The following is a 19,009-nucleotide window of genomic DNA, read 5'->3' as shown; positions in this document are numbered from 1 at the left end:
AGCTCAGCAAGCGAACTGTACCAACATGAGATATCCACCGCTCTGGCTGGAATAGAGGGCGTTGACAATATCTCTGATGACATCATTGTACACGGCCCAGACCAGAAAACTCATGACCAACGCCTTCTCAAAACCACGGAACGCCTCAGACAACATGGTTTGACTCTCAATGCTGACAAATGCTTGTTCAATGTGGACAGACTGGTTTTCATGGGAATTCTTCTGTCTGAAAAAGGAATCGGCCCGACAGAGGAAAGAGTTAGAGCCCTGCAAGAAACAAGAGAGCCTGAAACCGTCAGTGAAGTTCGAAGCTTCTTAGGATTGGCTAATTACAGCAGCAGATTTATTCCCCATTTTGCAACCATCACAGAGCCATTGAGGAAACTAACCAGGAAAGATGTTCCGTTCCACTTTGGTCCCGAGCAAAAAGCTTCCTTTGAGTCACTTAAGCAAAGCATGGCTGAAGCAGGCACATTGGCATATTTTGACAAGAGAGCATCAACCAAAGTCGTTGCAGATGCAAGCCCTGTTGGCCTTGGAGCTGTACTAATGCAAAACCAGAATGGGGCATGGGTACCAATTTGCTATGCAAGCCGCAGCCTCACAGAGTGTGAACGGAAATACTCCCAGACGGAGAAAGAGGCCCTTGCCCTCGTTTGGGCTTGCGAGAGGTACCACGCATACGTTTATGGAATGCGATTTGCTCTAGTGACCGATCACAAGCCGTTGGAAGTGATCTATGGACCTCGTTCCAAACCTTGTGCCCGCATCGAACGCTGGGTAATCCGCCTACAGCCCTATGATTTCAGAGTCGTGTATGCTCCAGGACAGAGCAATGTAGCTGATCCCCTCTCACGCTTGCTCAGTCAGAACAAACCAACAAATCATCAACATGGTGCTGAAGAGTATGTTCGATTTGCAGCCATCAGTGCCACACCCGCAGCCCTAACCACGAGAGAAGTTGAAGAAGCATCAGCAGTGGATGAAGAGTTGAAAGCCCTGAGAGAGGCAATTAAAACCGGTCAATTTGAGAAATGTAAGGTTTATGCACCAGCTGCAGGGGAACTGTGTGTGATCGGGCAGCTAGTCCTAAGAGGTACTCGTATCGTACTGCCAAGCCAGCTAAGGCCCCAGGCAATATCCTTAGCACATGAGGGACACTTGGGAATTGTTGGAACAAAGCAGAATTTGAGAAGCAAGGTATGGTGGCCTGGTATTGATAAGGCAACAGAGAAGTTCTGCAAATCTTGTTATGGATGTCAACTGGTTGCACGTCCAAATCCACCTGAGCCGTTGACGTCAACGACATTGCCGGAGGGTCCTTGGCAAGACCTGGCTGTAGACCTACTAGGACCACTTCCATCCGGACACTCCATACTAGTTGTTGTTGACTATTATAGTCGCTACTATGAGTATGCCATCATGACATCAACCACCACTGTGAAAGTAATTGACAATCTAGAAGAGATTTTTAGCCGCCATGGTCTTCCCATAACTATCAAGTCAGACAATGGACCTCAATTCATCTCTGGAGAATTCCAGGAATACTGTGTGCAGAATGGAATCGTCCATCTCAAGACAACACCGAAATGGCCCCAGGCCAATGGGGAAGTTGAACGGCAGAACGCCTCCCTGATGAGGAGAATTCGCATTGCCCAAGCTGAAGGGGTCGACTGGAAGAAGGAGTTAAGAAGATATGTGACGAAATACCGTAGTATTGATCACACCACCACAGGTAAAAGCCCTGCCGAATTGTTGTTCAATAGAAAGATGAGAGGGAAGCTGCCAGAGCTGCATGCTGATTGCCGTCTAGACCTAGAAACTCGGGATAGAGACACAAAAGTGAAGGTAAAGACCAAAGCATTTGCCGACAAAGCAGCAAATGCGAAACCATCAGACATTACAGTGGGTGATCAAGTACTTGTAAGACAAGAGAGAAAAGACAAATTCTCGACACCATTCAATCCAACGCCATACCGTGTGGTAAGCAAGACTGGCAACAGTGTCATTGTGGAGGCTCCAGGTTGGATCCAATACTCGAGAAACACCTCACATGTGAAAAGGTTTATAGCGGACGATCCTGTATCGACACCTGGGGCACCATCTGCTAGCCCAGACGAATTCGTCATACCTTCTACAATTCCAAGCCAAGTGTTAAGTGAATTGACACCGGCAGCACCTACCACACCACAGAGTGAACCTCCAACCAGGAGTACACTGTCAGCACAAACAAGTGCAGAGAATGGAAACGAGTCAGTTACCGCCCATAGTGATATGGCAATTGACCAAGCAACAGTACCTACCACGTCACCAACACAAAGGTTGACTCAGAGACCTCAGAGGCAGAGGAGACCACCAGAGAGATACAAAGACTATGTTTTGAAATTATGAACTGATCTCCTGTGAGATGTTTACTGATGGACAAATCAAAGAACTTTGTGATTTTGTTTTTAAAAGTGTTGTTGAGGACGCTCATTCGGAGACAATTTAAACTTTTAACTTTGTTGACATGTTTATCGCATGAAGGCGTCTACCTTTAGAGTTGAATTTGTTTTCGCTATGTTTACGTTCATGTTCAAAGGATTGTTAGACTTTCTTTCCTCAGAGAAAAGGAGAGATGTCGTGTATGTCATATTTCGTGCGTTTATGTCATGAAGTAGACAAGGAGCAGTATGGGAGAGAAGAATAAAGAGAGCACATGGTCGACTTGTTGTGTGCTTCTTTCCGAACTAGTTTCACTTCTCCAACTAGTTAAACCTCCTCTAATTTATGTACTAAGAGGACACGACAGCTGTCAGATTGCCATAGACATTGAAAATGGTCTTTAGAACCTAGTGACTTGGTTATCATTAATGGGGTGGTATTCAAAAGAAGTCCAAGATGGTTGAATGGAAAGTTCAACTTTCAGAAAGAGGCTGGGGGGTACAATAATTATGAAAACCAAAACCAACCAAACAAAATAAACCAAAAAATGACATAGAACAACAAAAGCAATAAACAATGGCAACAATAACAATGACAAAGCCTGTCAGTTGCAAGTATACAAGAAACTTATTAACTGTGTAAAAATTATGTCAACACAGTTTTTTAGCTTTTCCAAGTTTCAATAGACCAATTTTGATATATTAAAATTCAGCCTTAAACAATAGACCTCAGTATGGGGCTCTGGGGAATAACTACAGAGTCTGTGGGGTTTATTCCCCTGAGCCTTGTGCTGAGGTCTATTGTGTTAGGCTGAATTTTAATATATCGAAATTGGTCTAATAAAGTAAGTACTTTTTGAGATAATTATAGGGAGGACAGGGGGATCAGAACCTCCCACTTTCTGTATCCTGCTCTCCTGCTTCCCGTACCTTGATCTCCCAATTCCCGCCCTTGTCTGTCCTGCTCTGGTCTCCCATAAATTCGGAGACTCAAAACACATCCTAGTCATTTAGCTGCAGAAATTTATTCTTAGGCACTTCCTTTTCCTTTTTTCCTTCGTTTTCAGCGTTACTTCTCTCACTCACACTTTATTACTTATGATGTAACCACTACCAAAGGGTTTCCAATTTTACCAGAAGTAAGCCTCAATTTTTTTAGCCCAAGGGTGAATTTTTGTTTCCTTGTCGCCCCAGAAGTCCCAAAATAAGCTAAATGCGAGTCAAATACTATTTTGAGTTCTTGTTTCTGAAAGAATTTAAATACTTAATGAAATATGACAAAAATTAGCATTTTTTTTTTCATTTCTCTTCAGGTTTCCTGCCCTCTTGAAACTCCCACTTCCTGCCCTTTTCTCTCCCGCCTCCTCTCTCCTATTCTCCCAGGCTCCTGCCCCTCTGTCCCCCCCACCACACCATAGAAGATATACTTGTAGTATATTTTCATGGTAGTAGCTTTCAAGTCACAGCTGGTGCTCCATACTCAAATACCAAGAAAATAGTTCTCAAAGATAAGAGCAGGAAAAATGAAAACCTGGAGACTTGTGCTTCAACCTGCAGATTAAAATAATATGAATTTTTTACATAGATAAAAAGGATATTATGAAGGTGAATTAATCAACATGACACGAGCGTGGGACAAAGAAAAATTCTGAGTCCCCGACAGGAATCGAACCCATGACCTCCCGAACACCGGGCGGGCGCTCTATCCACTGAGCTACGAGAACTCATGGAGAGCGAGGTCATTTAAAAAATTCACCATCTTTATTAACTTATCACTACTCACGATGACTTCGATAGCGTTGATCCTAGCAGTATGCAGGACACCTATCATATATGAACTCAGTTAAATGACCTCGCTCTCCATGAGTTCTCGTAGCTCAGTGGATAGAGTGCCCGTCCGGTGTTCGGGAGGTCATGGGTTCGATTCCTGTCGGGGACTCAGAATTTTTCTTTGTCCCACGCTCGTGTCATGTTGATTAATTCACCTTCACATTTCATTACCGAGCTTAAAATTCACCATCTTTATTAACTTATCACTACTCACGATGACTTCGATAGCGTTGATCCTAGCAGTATGCAGGACACCTATCATATATGAACTCAGTTAAATGACCTCGCTCTCCATGAGTTCTCGTAGCTCAGTGGATAGAGCGCCCGCCCGGTGTTCGGGAGGTCATGGGTTCGATTCCTGTCGGGGACTCAGAATTTTTCTTTGTCCCACGCTCGTGTCATGTTGATTAATTCACCTTCACATTTCATTACCGAGCTTAAAATTCACCATCTTTATTAACTTATCACTACTCACGATGACTTCGATAGCGTTGATCCTAGCAGTATGCAGGACACCTATCATATATGAACTCAGTTAAATGACCTCGCTCTCCATGAGTTCTCGTAGCTCAGTGGATAGAGCGCCCGCCCGGTGTTCGGGAGGTCATGGGTTCAATTCCTGTCGGGGACTCAGAATTTTTCTTTGTCCCACGCTCGTGTCATGTTGATTAATTCACCTTCACATTTCATTACCGAGCTTAAAATTCACCATCTTTATTAACTTATCAAAAAGGATATTGTAGTCAGTGTCTTTCTCCATGTGACTTCTTAATATTATTTTGTTTTACAAAACAAAAAGATTGCCCCGGGGTAGATTGAACAAATATGTGCAAATGTTGTAAAATATTGCTGGAGTTTGGAAAAATAAAAATGCAGAGATCAGGTTTTACTGTAATCTAATTAGTTTGGTTGATAAAAGATAAAATCAATCTCTTCTCACATCAAAATAAAATCAGTGTTTATAAATAGTTCATAGAATTTTGCAGTGAGAGAAATGAGAATAGATTACGTTTATACACAAATCTCAAATGTTTCTTTAATTAATTAAAAATAGTTTCTTTACACTTTGCAGGTGTAGATGTTTTAAAATCTTAAAACAAAGGAGGACTTTGTCATTGTGAACAGTAGACATTATTCTATGCAGATGGAGAAAGAATGTCCACAACATTATGCATATCCTTTTTTTTTTCATCACTGGAGGAGGCAACGTTCAATGCCCAAAAATATCGGTCTTATTTTTTGTTCTGGTCAATTTATTTAAATTTAATTTAAATTCCCGTTGCCGTGTAACGCATGATTTGGCACAATAGTCATGGAAATTTCTTTGTTGCGTGACGCGACAATTTCATTGGTCAAAAAGTCGCATCTTCAGTGCCGTCTAAGGATCTGATTGGCTTATGATTCAAACGCAGTTTGTTTGAATGGTTTCTAAACTGTCGATCTCTTCGTTCGCAGCGACCATTTCTTCCACGAGAACACGGCGCTCGTTCGTGAAATCTTTACTGAGAAGTTTGCTCAGAATTTTCGCCATATTCAAAATTTTTTTATCAAGGTGGAAAGTTGAACACGTAATTTTGTATCGTAGAACTTTGCTTCTGGTTTATCTATACACTGAATTGTTGAGATTTTGGCAGACTTTGGACGGCCTCGTTGAGCGACTAGATTGAAGATGCATAAAGCGGCTACAAGAGATAAATACAGCTCTGCAAGAGTTGCAAAGGATTTGGACCAATATATTGTGGATCCTACGACAAAAAAACGTTATCTACGGGGCCGTTTTCTCGGCAAGGTGTGTTACAATCGCCACCAACGGTCATTTAAAAATCCTGAATCAACACGAGCAAACGAACCTTTGATCGCAAGTTCATTTTAGACTCCTAGTGAGGTATCTAAATTTGTCGTAAATGTTCTTGTTTTACACGATTTTACAGGGTGGGTTTGCAAAATGCTACGAACTCACAGATATGGAGACCAAGGAAATCTTGGCCGGCAAGATCATCTCGAAGACCATGTTGACGAAGCCACATCAAAAAGAAAAGGTAAGCAAGGAAAATCGCCTAAAAACTCGATCAGACGCGTTGTAGAGCTTGCTTTTGACTCCTAAATGTTTTGATATTTCTCTGATCGTTGAATCATTATCCGATTTGTGTAGATGTCTATGGAGATAGCCATCCATCGTTCAGTGGGTTTCAAATCAGAAACACACAAGCACATCGTTGGGTTTCGTGGGTTCTTTGAGGATGCAGACTATATTTACATCCTGTTGGAGTTATGCAGACGGAGGGTAAGCTTTTATGATTTTTAACACTGCTTCCGATTTTTGCATCGACTACTTGTTCTATTACGTTTAATTTAAAAGCTTCGTGTACATGTATTTTCATCGGATATTTAATTAAACCATCTCCATTGCTTTTGTCGAAGTGGGACGCTGAAGGAAAAAAAAGAAAAAGCCGTTTGTTACCCCGAAAAGAGTTCGAAAAGGGAGTGTTTTAGCCGCAAATACTGATTTTAGATGCCACAAAGGATCAACAAGTAGAAGATTTAGTGTTAATGTACTATTTTTTTTTTTTTTAATATTCATAAACTTTGAAACATCCACGTAAGCTGACGATTAAGTTTTGCTTTTGTTCTCCAGTTTACGTTTTAGCTCTTATTATAAAATATTCCTTGTTTGTTTTAAGTTTTTTTCACTTGCTCACTAGGAAAGCTAAATTACTCGGTCATAGGCGTGTTGCTTTAGATGAAGTTTTACAGGAACTAACACTTTTTTTTTACGGACACCTGTTGCTTCTCCACATAGAGCTAGAAGATGAATATTGCATGAACAATGCAGAATGGCGGAAATAGGATCCTAATGGCCTAAGACAAAAAAGGCTTCTTTTTCATCTAAGGCTGGAGATTTCTTTTCTACATTTGTAGTTAAGATATATTGGAAAAATACACCGTTTTTGAATGTCTGAATTGAAACAAATTGATATACATGAACTGGCTATGTAGAAAATTTCCACCCTCAAAAGCAAGACTTGTGATTATTTAAGGTGTTATTTATGCAGAATGAGGCTCAGCTGATATTAAAGGAAAAATTTGCATGTTCACCTGGTGTAAACAGCAAGTTTAGAAAGAAAACATTAACTTGGGTTTATATGACATTCAAATTAAAGCATGAGAATTAAATCCCATTCTGATAAAAGAATTCTTACCACGTAAGAGTCGGAAAAAGAATCCTTACTAGTTCACTGTTAACCTACATAGAAGCGGTGTCAGTCTATAAATTTTTAAAATTATTTTGCTCTACCCTGTTTTTTTATCATTTACCATGTTTCACTAAGAAAATTTAACACATTTGATTAGAGTTTAATATTTATTTTATGCTAGTAAATGTAAATGTACATTTTTATTAGGCAAAGTTGTCAAATTAGATGTCACATTTATATTTGTGACCATCTAATATTATCATTTTGAAATGAATATTTTATGTTTTGGCACAAGGGGTGATGAATTATTTGTTTTATTTTTTTCAAGCCACCTTTACAACAACGAAGTCTGTTGTTGGATTTGTTGAACCTGTTGCATGTCTTGAGCCCATGTTGGTATTGTCAGGCCAAAACAGTTGTAGGCTGCCCTAAATAAGAATGTTCTGATGGGCAAGACACTTAACTCTCCCACATTAAGTTTTCTTTGTGGTTGGTCATTTGTCTTTGGTACCTTTAAATTCTCCACGTATGTATCTAGTCACGTTGCTTGGTTGGCTTTGATTTCCGCCGCTCTATCGCATCTGGTCTTTGTTCCTCCCCGAGAAGTTCGTGGGAGCGGCGTGGGCTCGTTTCCCGAACAGCGGCTGGAAATCAAGCCTAGTCGCTTGGCAGGTTTATAAAATGTTTTAAAAGGGAGATGTACCAATTCTGCATTGCATTGATCACCATAACTACGTAGGTGCATGTGGTGGCCTCATGGTTAGTGTGCTCAACTACGGATCGAGCGGTCCGGGTTCGATCCCTGGCCGGATACATTGTGTTGTGTTCTTGGGCGAGACACTTTCCTCTCACATCGTCCCACTCCACCTAGGTGTATAAATGAGTGAACCAGCAAATTTAATGCTGAGGGGTAACCCTGCGATGGACTAGCATCCCATCCAGGAGGGAGTAGAAATACCTCGTGGTTGCTTCAATTGCTACTGACAAAAGCTCCAGCCTGACGGGCCATTTGGCTTGTATGCAGACTTTACCTAATACATGTGTAATTGAAGAAGCTAGTCATGAAAGGGGATAAGTGACGATTTTGGTTGCTTTTCTTTTTTCTTGCTCCAAATTAGCTGAAGTTTTGCACGTGGTCTTCGATGTAATAGAAAAACGTGGTTCTGTATTTTTGTGGCTGGTTTTTGCTTTGTTTTCGAGTTAAAACGTAGGCAAAAAACTTGGCTTTTCCTAGCCATGTCTTTAGGAGTTTATTTGTTGAACAGCAAACAGGCAGACTGTTTATAGTGTATGAAGTCAAAACCAAATCCCACAGCATATAGAGCGAAATCTGGGAACGGATTGTTTACACCGGTTATTGTGACGTGAACACAACACGTGAATCGATCGAGCGTCAAACGAAATGCCATCAAACAAAAAAGAGATGTGCCGCATTAGAGCTCTGTCAACTAATATCTTAAGCATTGTTTTAAAGTACCTTGTATGCCTGCCTGGTGGTTGAGAGGCATCATAAAGCCTCGATAAACCCGTAAGTCATCAGCACGTTCTAAAGAATCAAAACGTGTTCTGAAACTTCGAAGGCAGCTGATATACCGTAATCATGTTATCGACGTTCGAAGTCAGATCGAGCCAGGTAGCAAAGTCCAAGAGCAGTTCTTGCCCAAGAAAAATACCCTCTGGTGAGTTGTGGCCCATTTCCCAAGCGTTGCTAGCGTCAAAGTTTGGAAAGCGAGAACTGGTTTTAGAGTGATAAAATTTGTCTTGTATCGACCGCCATGTTTTCCCGCGCACGAGGTGTAAAGATCCTTCCCGGCATGCATTGCGATTACGTTCTGCGGACATTTCTCGAACTGGTGATTATGCGCTGCGTGAAATTGACATTTTGCTGGTTTCTAAGTGAAACCAACATCCTTGCCGTCACGCGTTAACGTAAAATCAACATTTTAACCTATTTAGACCTGAAATCAACATCATTAAGCTTATGCGTTGCGTGAAATTGGCATTTTGCTGGTTTCTAAGTGAAATCAACCTCCTTGCCGTCGCGCGTTAACGTGAAATCAACATTTAAACCTTTTTTGACCTAAAATTAACATTTTTGAGCTTATACGTTGCGTGAAATTGACATTTTGCTGCTTTCTAAGTGAGATCAAAGTCCCTGCGGTCGCGGCGGGCCGATCCTTTGTTATGATAAACCAAGGCGAGACTTCGACTTATAACAAAGGCTTGGCTTGGTTATTATAACAAAGGATCGGCTCTGTTTATCATAACAAAGGCCCGGCTTCGTTTATTTGCAGCCTCGGCGGGAAAAGGGCGTTAGGTATTTTAATCAAAAGTGAACTTTGTCGAAAACGCTCCAAATTTCGCATAGAGTTTTGTTTAGGTGTGTTTAGCAATGTCCCGTAGTTTTTCCGCTAAACTTTGCTTCGTTATCAGGATATTGCGTATGCAAAAAACCACTCGGTTTTCTTAGCGGCGTCGTTATAAAGCGAAGCAAAAACCAGCGGCAAAAATACAGGAACACGTTTTTCTATTACATTGAAGACCACATGTAAAAATTCAGCTAATTTGGAGCAAGAAAAAAGAAAAGCAACCAAAATCGTCACTTATCCCCTTTTATGACTAGCTTCTTCAATTAAGCATCCTCTTTTTCTTGTTTTCACATTTCAGTCCATGATGGAACTTCATAAACGTCGAAAAGCCTTAACTGAACCCGAAGTGCGTTACTTCATGAAGCAGATAGTTGAAGGCTGTAAATATCTACATGACAACAAGATCATTCATCGTGATCTTAAACTTGGAAACTTATTCCTAAACGATGAAATGGATGTCAAGATTGGGGACTTTGGTCTTGCGACTAGAGTGATGATTGATGGGGAAAGAAAAAAGTAAGAAAATTAAATATGGTGAAGGGTATAAAAATTGTAAATGTTTCAGGCTTGTTATCTTAGCTAGGTATGTACATGTTCTATTAACAACTTATTACAGCAGTGTAGCAAAGGAAAATGGGATTGATATCAAACGAAAAGTGAATGAAAGTTCAGACCAAGATTTGTCAAGTCTCCCAGAATAGCAGACATTTATAAACATTTCAATGTGCTGATATACACATCTAGGTGGAAAGATGCAAACACAAACATGGTGTCTTTGGAAGTTTGTATCTCAAAGTTGGAAAATAAAAAAGGGTGAACATGCTCTTTTGAAGCCATCTTTTTAAAAAGTATTGTCAAATGATTCATTACAACTCCTAGGACATGGACTACAACTTTTACCCTTTCATTTTAAATGTAGGGTCTGATATTATTAATTTTTTCAGAACTCTGTGTGGCACTCCTAACTACATTGCACCTGAAGTACTCAACAAGAAGGGACATAGCTTTGAGGTGGATGTCTGGTCATTGGGATGTATTCTGTAAGTTAATAATAATTGTTTATTAATTTGTTTCTTTCTGATTAAAAATATGACATCAAACTGGCCAGGGCCCAGCTATTTGATTAGAACTGTTTGCAAGCACAATACGTTGCTTTGAATTTGACAAAGCTCAATGCAAAAAATCGCCTCATTACATAGGACCCTTCCCTGGTGTTCTCAATTGCCAAAGAAGCACATGAGAAACCCTGGGAATGAGGTTGTATACTTGCCCTGATGAAAATTTTTACATTCAATATTGGTGCAATAGAAGTTAATAAATATTATAATTATAGTTATTATTATTATAATTATTACTATCCCTGTTTTACAATAACTGTAAAACAATATGTTAATTAATTATTTAGTTGTTAAATGTTAACATAATAAAAAACATGTTTGTGAAGTTCACAACACCAGCATATCACACATGTAAAAATTAATATATCAAACACAAAATTAAAGACTGAGATTGACCACATTTCCAAACACTACTAGTAAGAAGTATGTATCAAACACTAGGATTTGAAACTTCATCCATTGGGTAACACTTTTTCAGTTCTGTGTCAAGTGTTTGTAGGAAACAATTGGTAAAATATAGTAAATAGTGATTTTTATTGGTGAGAATCAGAACGGGAAAAAAAAAAACAAAACAAAACAAAAACTGACCAACAGTTTACAGGAATTTATAAGTATGGCTATTATCTATCCACAGGTACACTCTTCTTGTTGGCAAGCCACCTTTTGAAGCCTCAAGCTTGGAAGACATATACCAGCGAATCAAGAGAAATGAATACTACATTCCTTCAAAAGTCTCACACACAGCCCAACTTTTAATCATAAAACTATTGCGACCAGACCCCGCAACAAGACCAGGTCTACAAGAGGTTCTTGACGATGACTTCTTTAAGGGATTTACACCAAGCCGCATGCCAGTCAGTAGCTTAACTATGGTGCCCAGGTTTGCAACAGGGTCATCTTCAAATCTTCTTGGTATGTCTAGAAGGCCACTCAATGAGTTGAACTCACAAGAAACCCGTCCCGTTACCACAGTGGGAAGAAGAGACAAGGCTGCCTTTTTAGAGAAAGTTAGCAATAGAAGATCACTTGGTATCAGAGTTTGTGGTGCAGAAAGTAAACTGATTATGCCTGGTGAAGCTGTTGCTGAGGAATTGAAAGATGAAAATCAAGAAGGTACTTTGAGACTAAATCAAGCAGTTCTAACTCTAATCCTATTTAACAGTTACAACAGTTTTTCCTTTAATTACCTTTTTCCTGTCCGTTTCAGCATTCTTTGAACTCTTCAATACAGTTTATGATTAATTTTGTACCTTTTTTTGTCACAGTGATTCCTAAAGATTGCTACCTTGGGCAGCTCCACAGTCACATCACAGCATGTCTGGACACTAAACCATGTCACAGAACATGTATCAATGAAGGTAATTTCCATTTGATCATTAGCAAAACTTACAAGTTCATTAATTGCAGCTGGATCCTGCTAATTCAAACTCGGTGATTCCGAATTCCCCATTATTTTGAACCTTAAAAACTGTTTCCCTCGGATTTGCCCTTCAGTCATTTACTTAATGACTATTTCAAACTTCTGCTTATTTCGAACCATGTTTCGCTTCCCCTGAGAGTTCAAAATAGGGGGGATCAATTGTATTTCCACAAGCAACATTTGATCTCCTTCCTTGTCTCATATGCCCTGAACTACTGAATTTAGCAGTTGGCCTAGGAATTCTAAGATGTCAGGTGTGACATAATACTGACAGTTATATGTAGATCATTTTGAACAGTAATCAGTAACTCAGAGAATTTTCAACTTACAGTGAACTGAATGTGATTGTGATTTTTAAATAGATGAGGCAGAAGACCCAGCTTATGCACCAGTGTACTGGGTTGGTAAATGGCTGGATTGTTCAGACAAGTATGGCTTTGGTTATCAGCTAAGTGACAACAGTGTTGGTGTTCTTTTCAATGACCTAACAAGGCTCATCCTTTACCAGGATGGAGAGTGAGTAGCAAATTCTTTATTTAGCCCAAAAGAAAACAAGCAGGAGCCTCATGTTCAGCACCCTTGACTTTGATTCAAGTGGTCTGGGTGGTAAGGGGCTGCAATTAAAACCATGTACGATTGTGGCCTCATGGTTGGTGCGCTGGACTCTGGATCAAGTGGTCCGAGTTCGAGCCCTGGCTGGGGGAATTGTGTTGTGTTCTTGGGCAAGACACTTTACTCTCACAGTGCCTCTCTCCACACAATAGTATAAATGGGTACCAGGCACTTTAATGCTGGGAGTAGCCCTGCAATGGACTAGCATCCCATCCTGGGGGGAGTAGAAATACATCGTACTCTTAGTCACTTCATGCTACAGAAACTGATGATAAGCGCTGGCCCGATGGGCCACTCTGCTCACATGCAGACTTTTCCTTTATGGTTTACCTTATTGTCGAAGCAATACAGTGCAATTTATATCAATTTTTTCAAACCACATTGCCTTGAATCAATAATTTATATTACACCTGAGTGGGTGTAAAAAGAAAGACATGGCTGTACCACGTGCTGTAACACAGGGGAAATAAAACCAGTTGGCTAGACCTGTAGGCCACCTTATTACGCCTTGCAGTGGTTATACATTATTGCTCTAAAACAATATGGCATTGATGTTTTTTTCCTGCAGTAATCTCCAGTATATTGACGAGGAAGGAAGTGAACATTACCACACCTTAAAGGGCTATCCTGAATACCTTGAAAAGAAAGTTACACTCCTGAAGTACTTCCTTAGCTACATGAATGAGCACCTGCTAAAGGTATTTCTGACCAATATTATTTTACTATACTCAGCAATACTAACAGAATGATACAACTGTCTAAAGGCCTTGCAACTATACATTTTACAGAACTTTAAGTTGATCAATCATGTCTTCAGAACTTAACTTCATTAGTCAGTTTAGACTTTGCGGAGTGGGCAACCGTGCAAGTTTGCAAGCGCAAAAGCAATCCTTGCATGTGCATTGCATATCCTCATGCAAGATTTTTGTGTCTGTTTGTCCAGGTGTATAAATGGGTACTGGCGAATTTAATGCTGGGGATAACCCTGCGATGGACTAGCATTCCATCCAGGGGGGAGTATAATTACTCCTAGTCGCTTCATGCTACAGAAACCGGGATAAGCTCCGGCCTGATGGGCCACTTGGCTCGTATACAGACTTCACCTACCTTTATCTTGTGTGCTCAGCCACTTGACTAACCGTGCTAGCCCAAAATCTCCACACACTCCACATTCCCTGAACATTTGGACAGCTGGGCCTGTCCTTTAGATTGATTGCCTTGATTAAACTATTTATATATTATGTGTGACTAATGTCTTATTTGTGAATCAATTTGTAGGCTGGAGCGGGTTCTAAGGGTGCTAAAGAAGATGAATCAGGAAGGTTACCTTTCTTGAAGCAGTGGTTCCGTACAAAGGACGCTATTGTACTTCATCTTACAAATGGCACTCTACAGGTAAGAAAACAAATCGCTAAGCCTCTGTTGTTGGTAAATGACTTTTCAAACGATTTGGAGACCTTGCTTCGGCTCGTCACAAATTCTCTAGAGAATTTTTGCGTTTTGTGAGGCTGCGTAAAACCCAAGCATCTGCAGAAAAACCGCGACGCCAAGTGCGGGAAAACGCATGTGGCCGAGTCGTTCGATTCGTCATCTGATTGGTTGAGGAGCTAGCAAGAAATTTTTAACGTTTTCTCACAAAGATGTTTAAAAACGAAATTAACTTACAACAGCTTGAAACTTTACGGAGTTGAAAATTCTTGTAAAATGCCTATATTGAACAAATTCTATATGAGATGAAAATTGAAATAAATAAATAAATAAATAAATAAATAAATAAATAAATAAATAAATAAATAAAAACGTACCAAATATAGTAAGGCAAACTGTTTAAAGCATTTTGGAATACGTGAAAGAGTTGTATTGAACAGCTAAAAGATGCTTTGAAGTGGAAATTAATTTACCCTCGCTATGTTACTTCTATATCCTGGGTGACTGAACTGTGAGTCGGTTTTTCTAAACGAAATTTTTCTCTTTTTTTTGTTGCAGATAAACTTTTTCGAAGACCACACCAAGATTATCGTTTGCCCTCTCATGGGTGCCGCGACGTATATTGATGAGAGCGAGAAATTCCGTACATTCCCTCTAAAGAACATTGAGAAACATGGATGCTGCAGGAGTTTAGCCAGTCGACTTCATTATGCTCGTAAGGTGATCGATCAGATTCAGGAGACGGAAAAAAAGGGCAAGAAAGAATGAGCAGCATTTCTTATAGACGAGACTTGTAAAAACATTTCCTTCAACACATCTCGTTTCAATTCCTGACGGAAATCAAGATTACTCCTATTTTAGTCAATTAGCCCTATGGGTGAAGTTTTTACCTTGAAATGACGGATTCTGTCCATTGTTAAAGTATTTATTTGCGGAGTTACAATACGTACAATATTTTCAACTGGGAATTATTCAACTTTCTGTTTCAAAATTCAATTCCTTGCTTAAGATTGCTTCTGATGCACTTCGATCAATTTTGGCCAGAATTTCAAGTTTTTCACGTTTCAAGTTGATAAGATTGTTCATTCTGGAGAATCCATTCTATAATTCTGTTTTCTCAGTCTTTCTAGATATTTTCGTGTCTTTTTATTATATATGTTAGAGATTTTGAGATGAGATTGCAAAATCTCAGTTATGAAAATGTGAAATTATTCGTTCACAATAGTGGAAACGAATATTTCAATAGTTTATCCTTTATCATCTGTTGAATGTAAATAGCTATTTTATCTCTAATTAAAGAATTGCCTTGACAACATCCTTCAGTGTAATGTTTTTTACTTAATCTGGCTTAAGGGGCTGCAATTAAAACCATGTACCGCTGTGGGAGGCGCGGTGGCCTCATGGTTAGTGCGCTCAACTCCGGATCTAGCGGTCCGGGTTCGAGCCCTGACCGGGGACATTGTGTTGTGTTCTTGGGCGAGACACTTTACTCTCAGTGCCTCTCTCCACCCAGGTGTATAAATGGGTAACAGCGAATTTAATGCTGGGGGTAACCCCGTGATGGACAGGGGGAGTAGAAATACTCCAAGTCGCTTCATGCTACTGAAACCGGGATAAGCTCGGCCCGGCCTGATGAGCCACTTGGCTCGTATGAAGAATTTCTACCATAAAATCGCGTTACTCTCATGCAAGCACGTTATTATGTAAACCAGCTTTACCAGGTTATTTTTGTAACAGGAGGTCGACAAGAAGTTCTGAGCTTGTCAAGTCGTGAAAAAAAATGTAGATGTAAGGGTAAACTGTTAAAAACGAGAACAATCACCCGCATGCTATGTCCTCTTCATTCCTGATTTTAACTATGCGGCGTGTAGTATGTAGTGTACCTTATCATATCAGTCCAGTCACAGAAGCGAAGAGGATGAGTGAGTGAGTGAGCGAGTATGCCTTCGTAATCAAACACCTCTTGTTTAGCATAAAAGTTCGTAGGAGGCAGCTTGGCCGAGTGGTTAGGGCGCCGGACTTGAAATCCAGAGGTCGCGGGTTCAAGTCTCGCTCTGACCACTAAGCTGGAGTTGTTTCTCGGTAGACCCTAGTTCAATTCCTTTGTTATGCTTGTAAATAGCCAACTAGTCTGCCTCCCGCCAGTTGGAATTTTTAAACTTATTAGGTTTATTTGCAACATTTGTTTCTTTCAGTTTAAGTGGCATGCCTGAAAACTAGCTAGTTGTAGCTAAGTACATCGACCACTATAAACATTAACAACAACAACTACACGCCACTCCTCGCTCAGTCTTGTCTAAAAGCGATGATCGTCGTATTGCTTCGCCCCATATTGTTTGTCTTCATACATTTTGTTTTGGCTGATCAGATCTCTTGTAGATCCTACGTTGGCGGCGTTTATCGTATGCGGTCCTTTGCAGTTTCTGGTTTCTCATGAGAGAATCAGCCTGAGGTGACTGGCAGCAGGTGGCTCCAAGGGAGAAGAGTGTTTCATCGGGATGAGGGTAGAATGCAAGGCTGATACCACGTGAAAAACGTTTCGAGACACCAACCTGACAAGAACTGATAAAGTAGGATCGCAACAGTGGACAGCTGTTTCGCCCTTCTTGGGGCTCGTCAGCACTGTGTAACGAAGATATGTAACGCCAGCCCAACAGCCAACACACATAAATTGCAAAATGACCAGTTCACCATATCAAACTCACTTGCGCCCCGAAACAAACGTTGCCACATCACGTTGCCAGCCTAAACATTTAAACATTCAACGCATGGCCAGTACCATGCTTTAAAAACGATAATAACTTATCAAAGCCTGGGCATTGTTTGTCGGGGATCCCAGTGAAAATATGTTACCATTTTCATTGGGTCAAATGTGCTTTTTCATGGCTTAGGTAGAGAAGCAGTTTCAACAAAGCTGAACCGTGTCCCTGTGTGCATATATCTATCGATGGAGTCTCTCGCAGAGTAAAGATTTAGAGATTTTGTGGTTTGCTATAATTGGAATGTGTTTTTACGGAAATACTGTAATTACCAAAAAATCGTGACATAAATCTCGCTATGGATTGAAGATGGAGCAAGTCATGTCAAAATTGCACTTCTAAAGATATATAATAATTATTTTTAAAAAATTGAAACTTGAATCAGTGTGTAAAATATTAACAATGGAAAGATGAACAAAACTGGTTCGAGTGGCCGTATTTATAAACGGGGTAAAATTGTAAAGGATTACTGATACAGGCTGGGATTTCGGAATGTGCAGTGGCCGTTGGCCGTATCAACGGGTGGCCACCTCAACGGGCTTTTCTTATAAGAAGATGTATAGACGTTTCGCCGGGACCCGAAAAAGAGTGGCCGTAATAACGAGGTGACCGTAGTAGCGAGGACCAATGAACATTTACTGCCTATCGCTACTTTCAGTAGATCCTTGACCTGAAACAACACTTTGTTGAAAATAACTTATATTTACTTCAAAATACAAATGCCCTTGGAATTTAACCAAGTGGTTGATCTTAAACTGAGTTCTAGTTCGCTTTGGTGTTATATATTTTCAACGCTCTGCGAATTCCTTTTCCGAATAGGGACTGGTAATTGAGCCTTAAATCGTCCCAAGGTAAAACATTTCAAATCCAGTTGCCTAACTGCAGGTTTTGGTTGGTGTAGCTACTTTCGAAACCGTTGCTTTCGTTGGTTCCCTGCTACTTACACAGAATTCTTATTGTCACACGTCCCAAGGGTCTTCATACGTTCGGATAAAAGTTAACGGTCATTTGATCAGTGTTGCCTAAATCTAAATCTTTGCTGTGCGAGAAACCCTCAGAGAGAGCTGGTATGTGCGCAGGGATACGGTCAGCGGTTTGTGAATCGCACATGTAAAAGTGACCGTTTTAGATATTAGGTCATTAATGTCTAGGTGCCGTATAGTAGCTGAGCTAGGAGAGGCTTTAAAGCATTCAGTAGAGGTAGCATTCTGAATAATTATGCTGGAGTAGATGGTTACGGTCGGTTACTCTCTGGAATGGTACGGGAGAAGAAAGATGATGTATAACAGTTCTTGACGTTTTTGTTTGTCTGAGCGTTTCTATACTGAGTATTGTCCGATTGTCTGGTTGCGCGACCACGTTCGATCAAGACCTTTTTGATCAACATCCATGCGCAAGACCGTGGACGAGTTTAAACATAGCTTCCCTCACTTGAAGACTCTGCCATCTATGGTCATCACTTGTGTTAAACCGAGTTCTCTAGTTGTGACAGTCTCCTTTAACGAAACGTGCTGCCCTACAATATACATTGCCTTGTTAGTCTTGTTAGTTAGAGTGCGGTATTAATTTCATGAGCAGAATCTTACTATGATTATCTCTTAGTCACTGGGTTCACATCGATCAGTGCTTTCAAGAGAGACGTATTCTACATCTACATTTTACATGGCAAAGGTTGCCTATCCCTCCACGGAGTGCTAGTGCAGGTGCATGTCATCAAGTTAATGCAGTGCAAAGTAATGCTGTTCATGGTGCTCTTACAAAAAAAAAAAAAGCTTCTTGAAGCTTTTTGGGCTACACGCTTGTGCCTAGTCAGTGTCATCCATCACTGATCTGTACTAGGACAAAATTTGGAAAAA

The 19,009-nt window shown here is 40.3% G+C and overlaps 1 protein-coding gene across 1 annotated transcript; it reads left to right on the top strand.

Annotated features, from left to right (window-relative positions):
* Positions 1-5,723: 5,723 nt before the first annotated feature.
* On the top strand, positions 5,724-17,351 carry LOC145499568 (serine/threonine-protein kinase PLK1-like). Its single transcript, XM_081479090.1, has 11 exons — positions 5,724-6,042; positions 6,185-6,292; positions 6,406-6,537; positions 10,115-10,332; positions 10,761-10,856; positions 11,569-12,047; positions 12,200-12,292; positions 12,717-12,870; positions 13,535-13,664; positions 14,245-14,361; positions 14,953-17,351. The coding sequence occupies exons 1-11, from the start codon at positions 5,923-5,925 to the stop codon at positions 15,160-15,162; spliced, it is 1,857 nt and encodes a 618-aa protein (XP_081335216.1). The 5' UTR covers positions 5,724-5,922; the 3' UTR covers positions 15,163-17,351.
* Positions 17,352-19,009: the final 1,658 nt, after the last annotated feature.

Source organism: Orbicella franksi, chromosome 10, assembly GCF_964199315.1.
Source record: "Orbicella franksi chromosome 10, jaOrbFran1.1, whole genome shotgun sequence".
In the NCBI taxonomy this organism is placed as follows: domain Eukaryota; kingdom Metazoa; phylum Cnidaria; class Anthozoa; order Scleractinia; family Merulinidae; genus Orbicella; species Orbicella franksi.
This window is presented reverse-complemented; position numbering and strand designations above follow the sequence as displayed.

Coding starts and splice junctions, on each gene's coding strand:
- LOC145499568 (XM_081479090.1), top strand. CDS start 5,923: ATGCATAAAGCGGCTACAAGAGATAAATACAGCTCTGCAAGAGTTGCA. Junction 12,048..12,199: donor GAAAGATGAAAATCAAGAAG/GTACTTTGAGAC, acceptor TTTTTGTCACAG/TGATTCCTAAAGATTGCTAC. Junction 14,362..14,952: donor TTACAAATGGCACTCTACAG/GTAAGAAAACAA, acceptor TTTTTGTTGCAG/ATAAACTTTTTCGAAGACCA.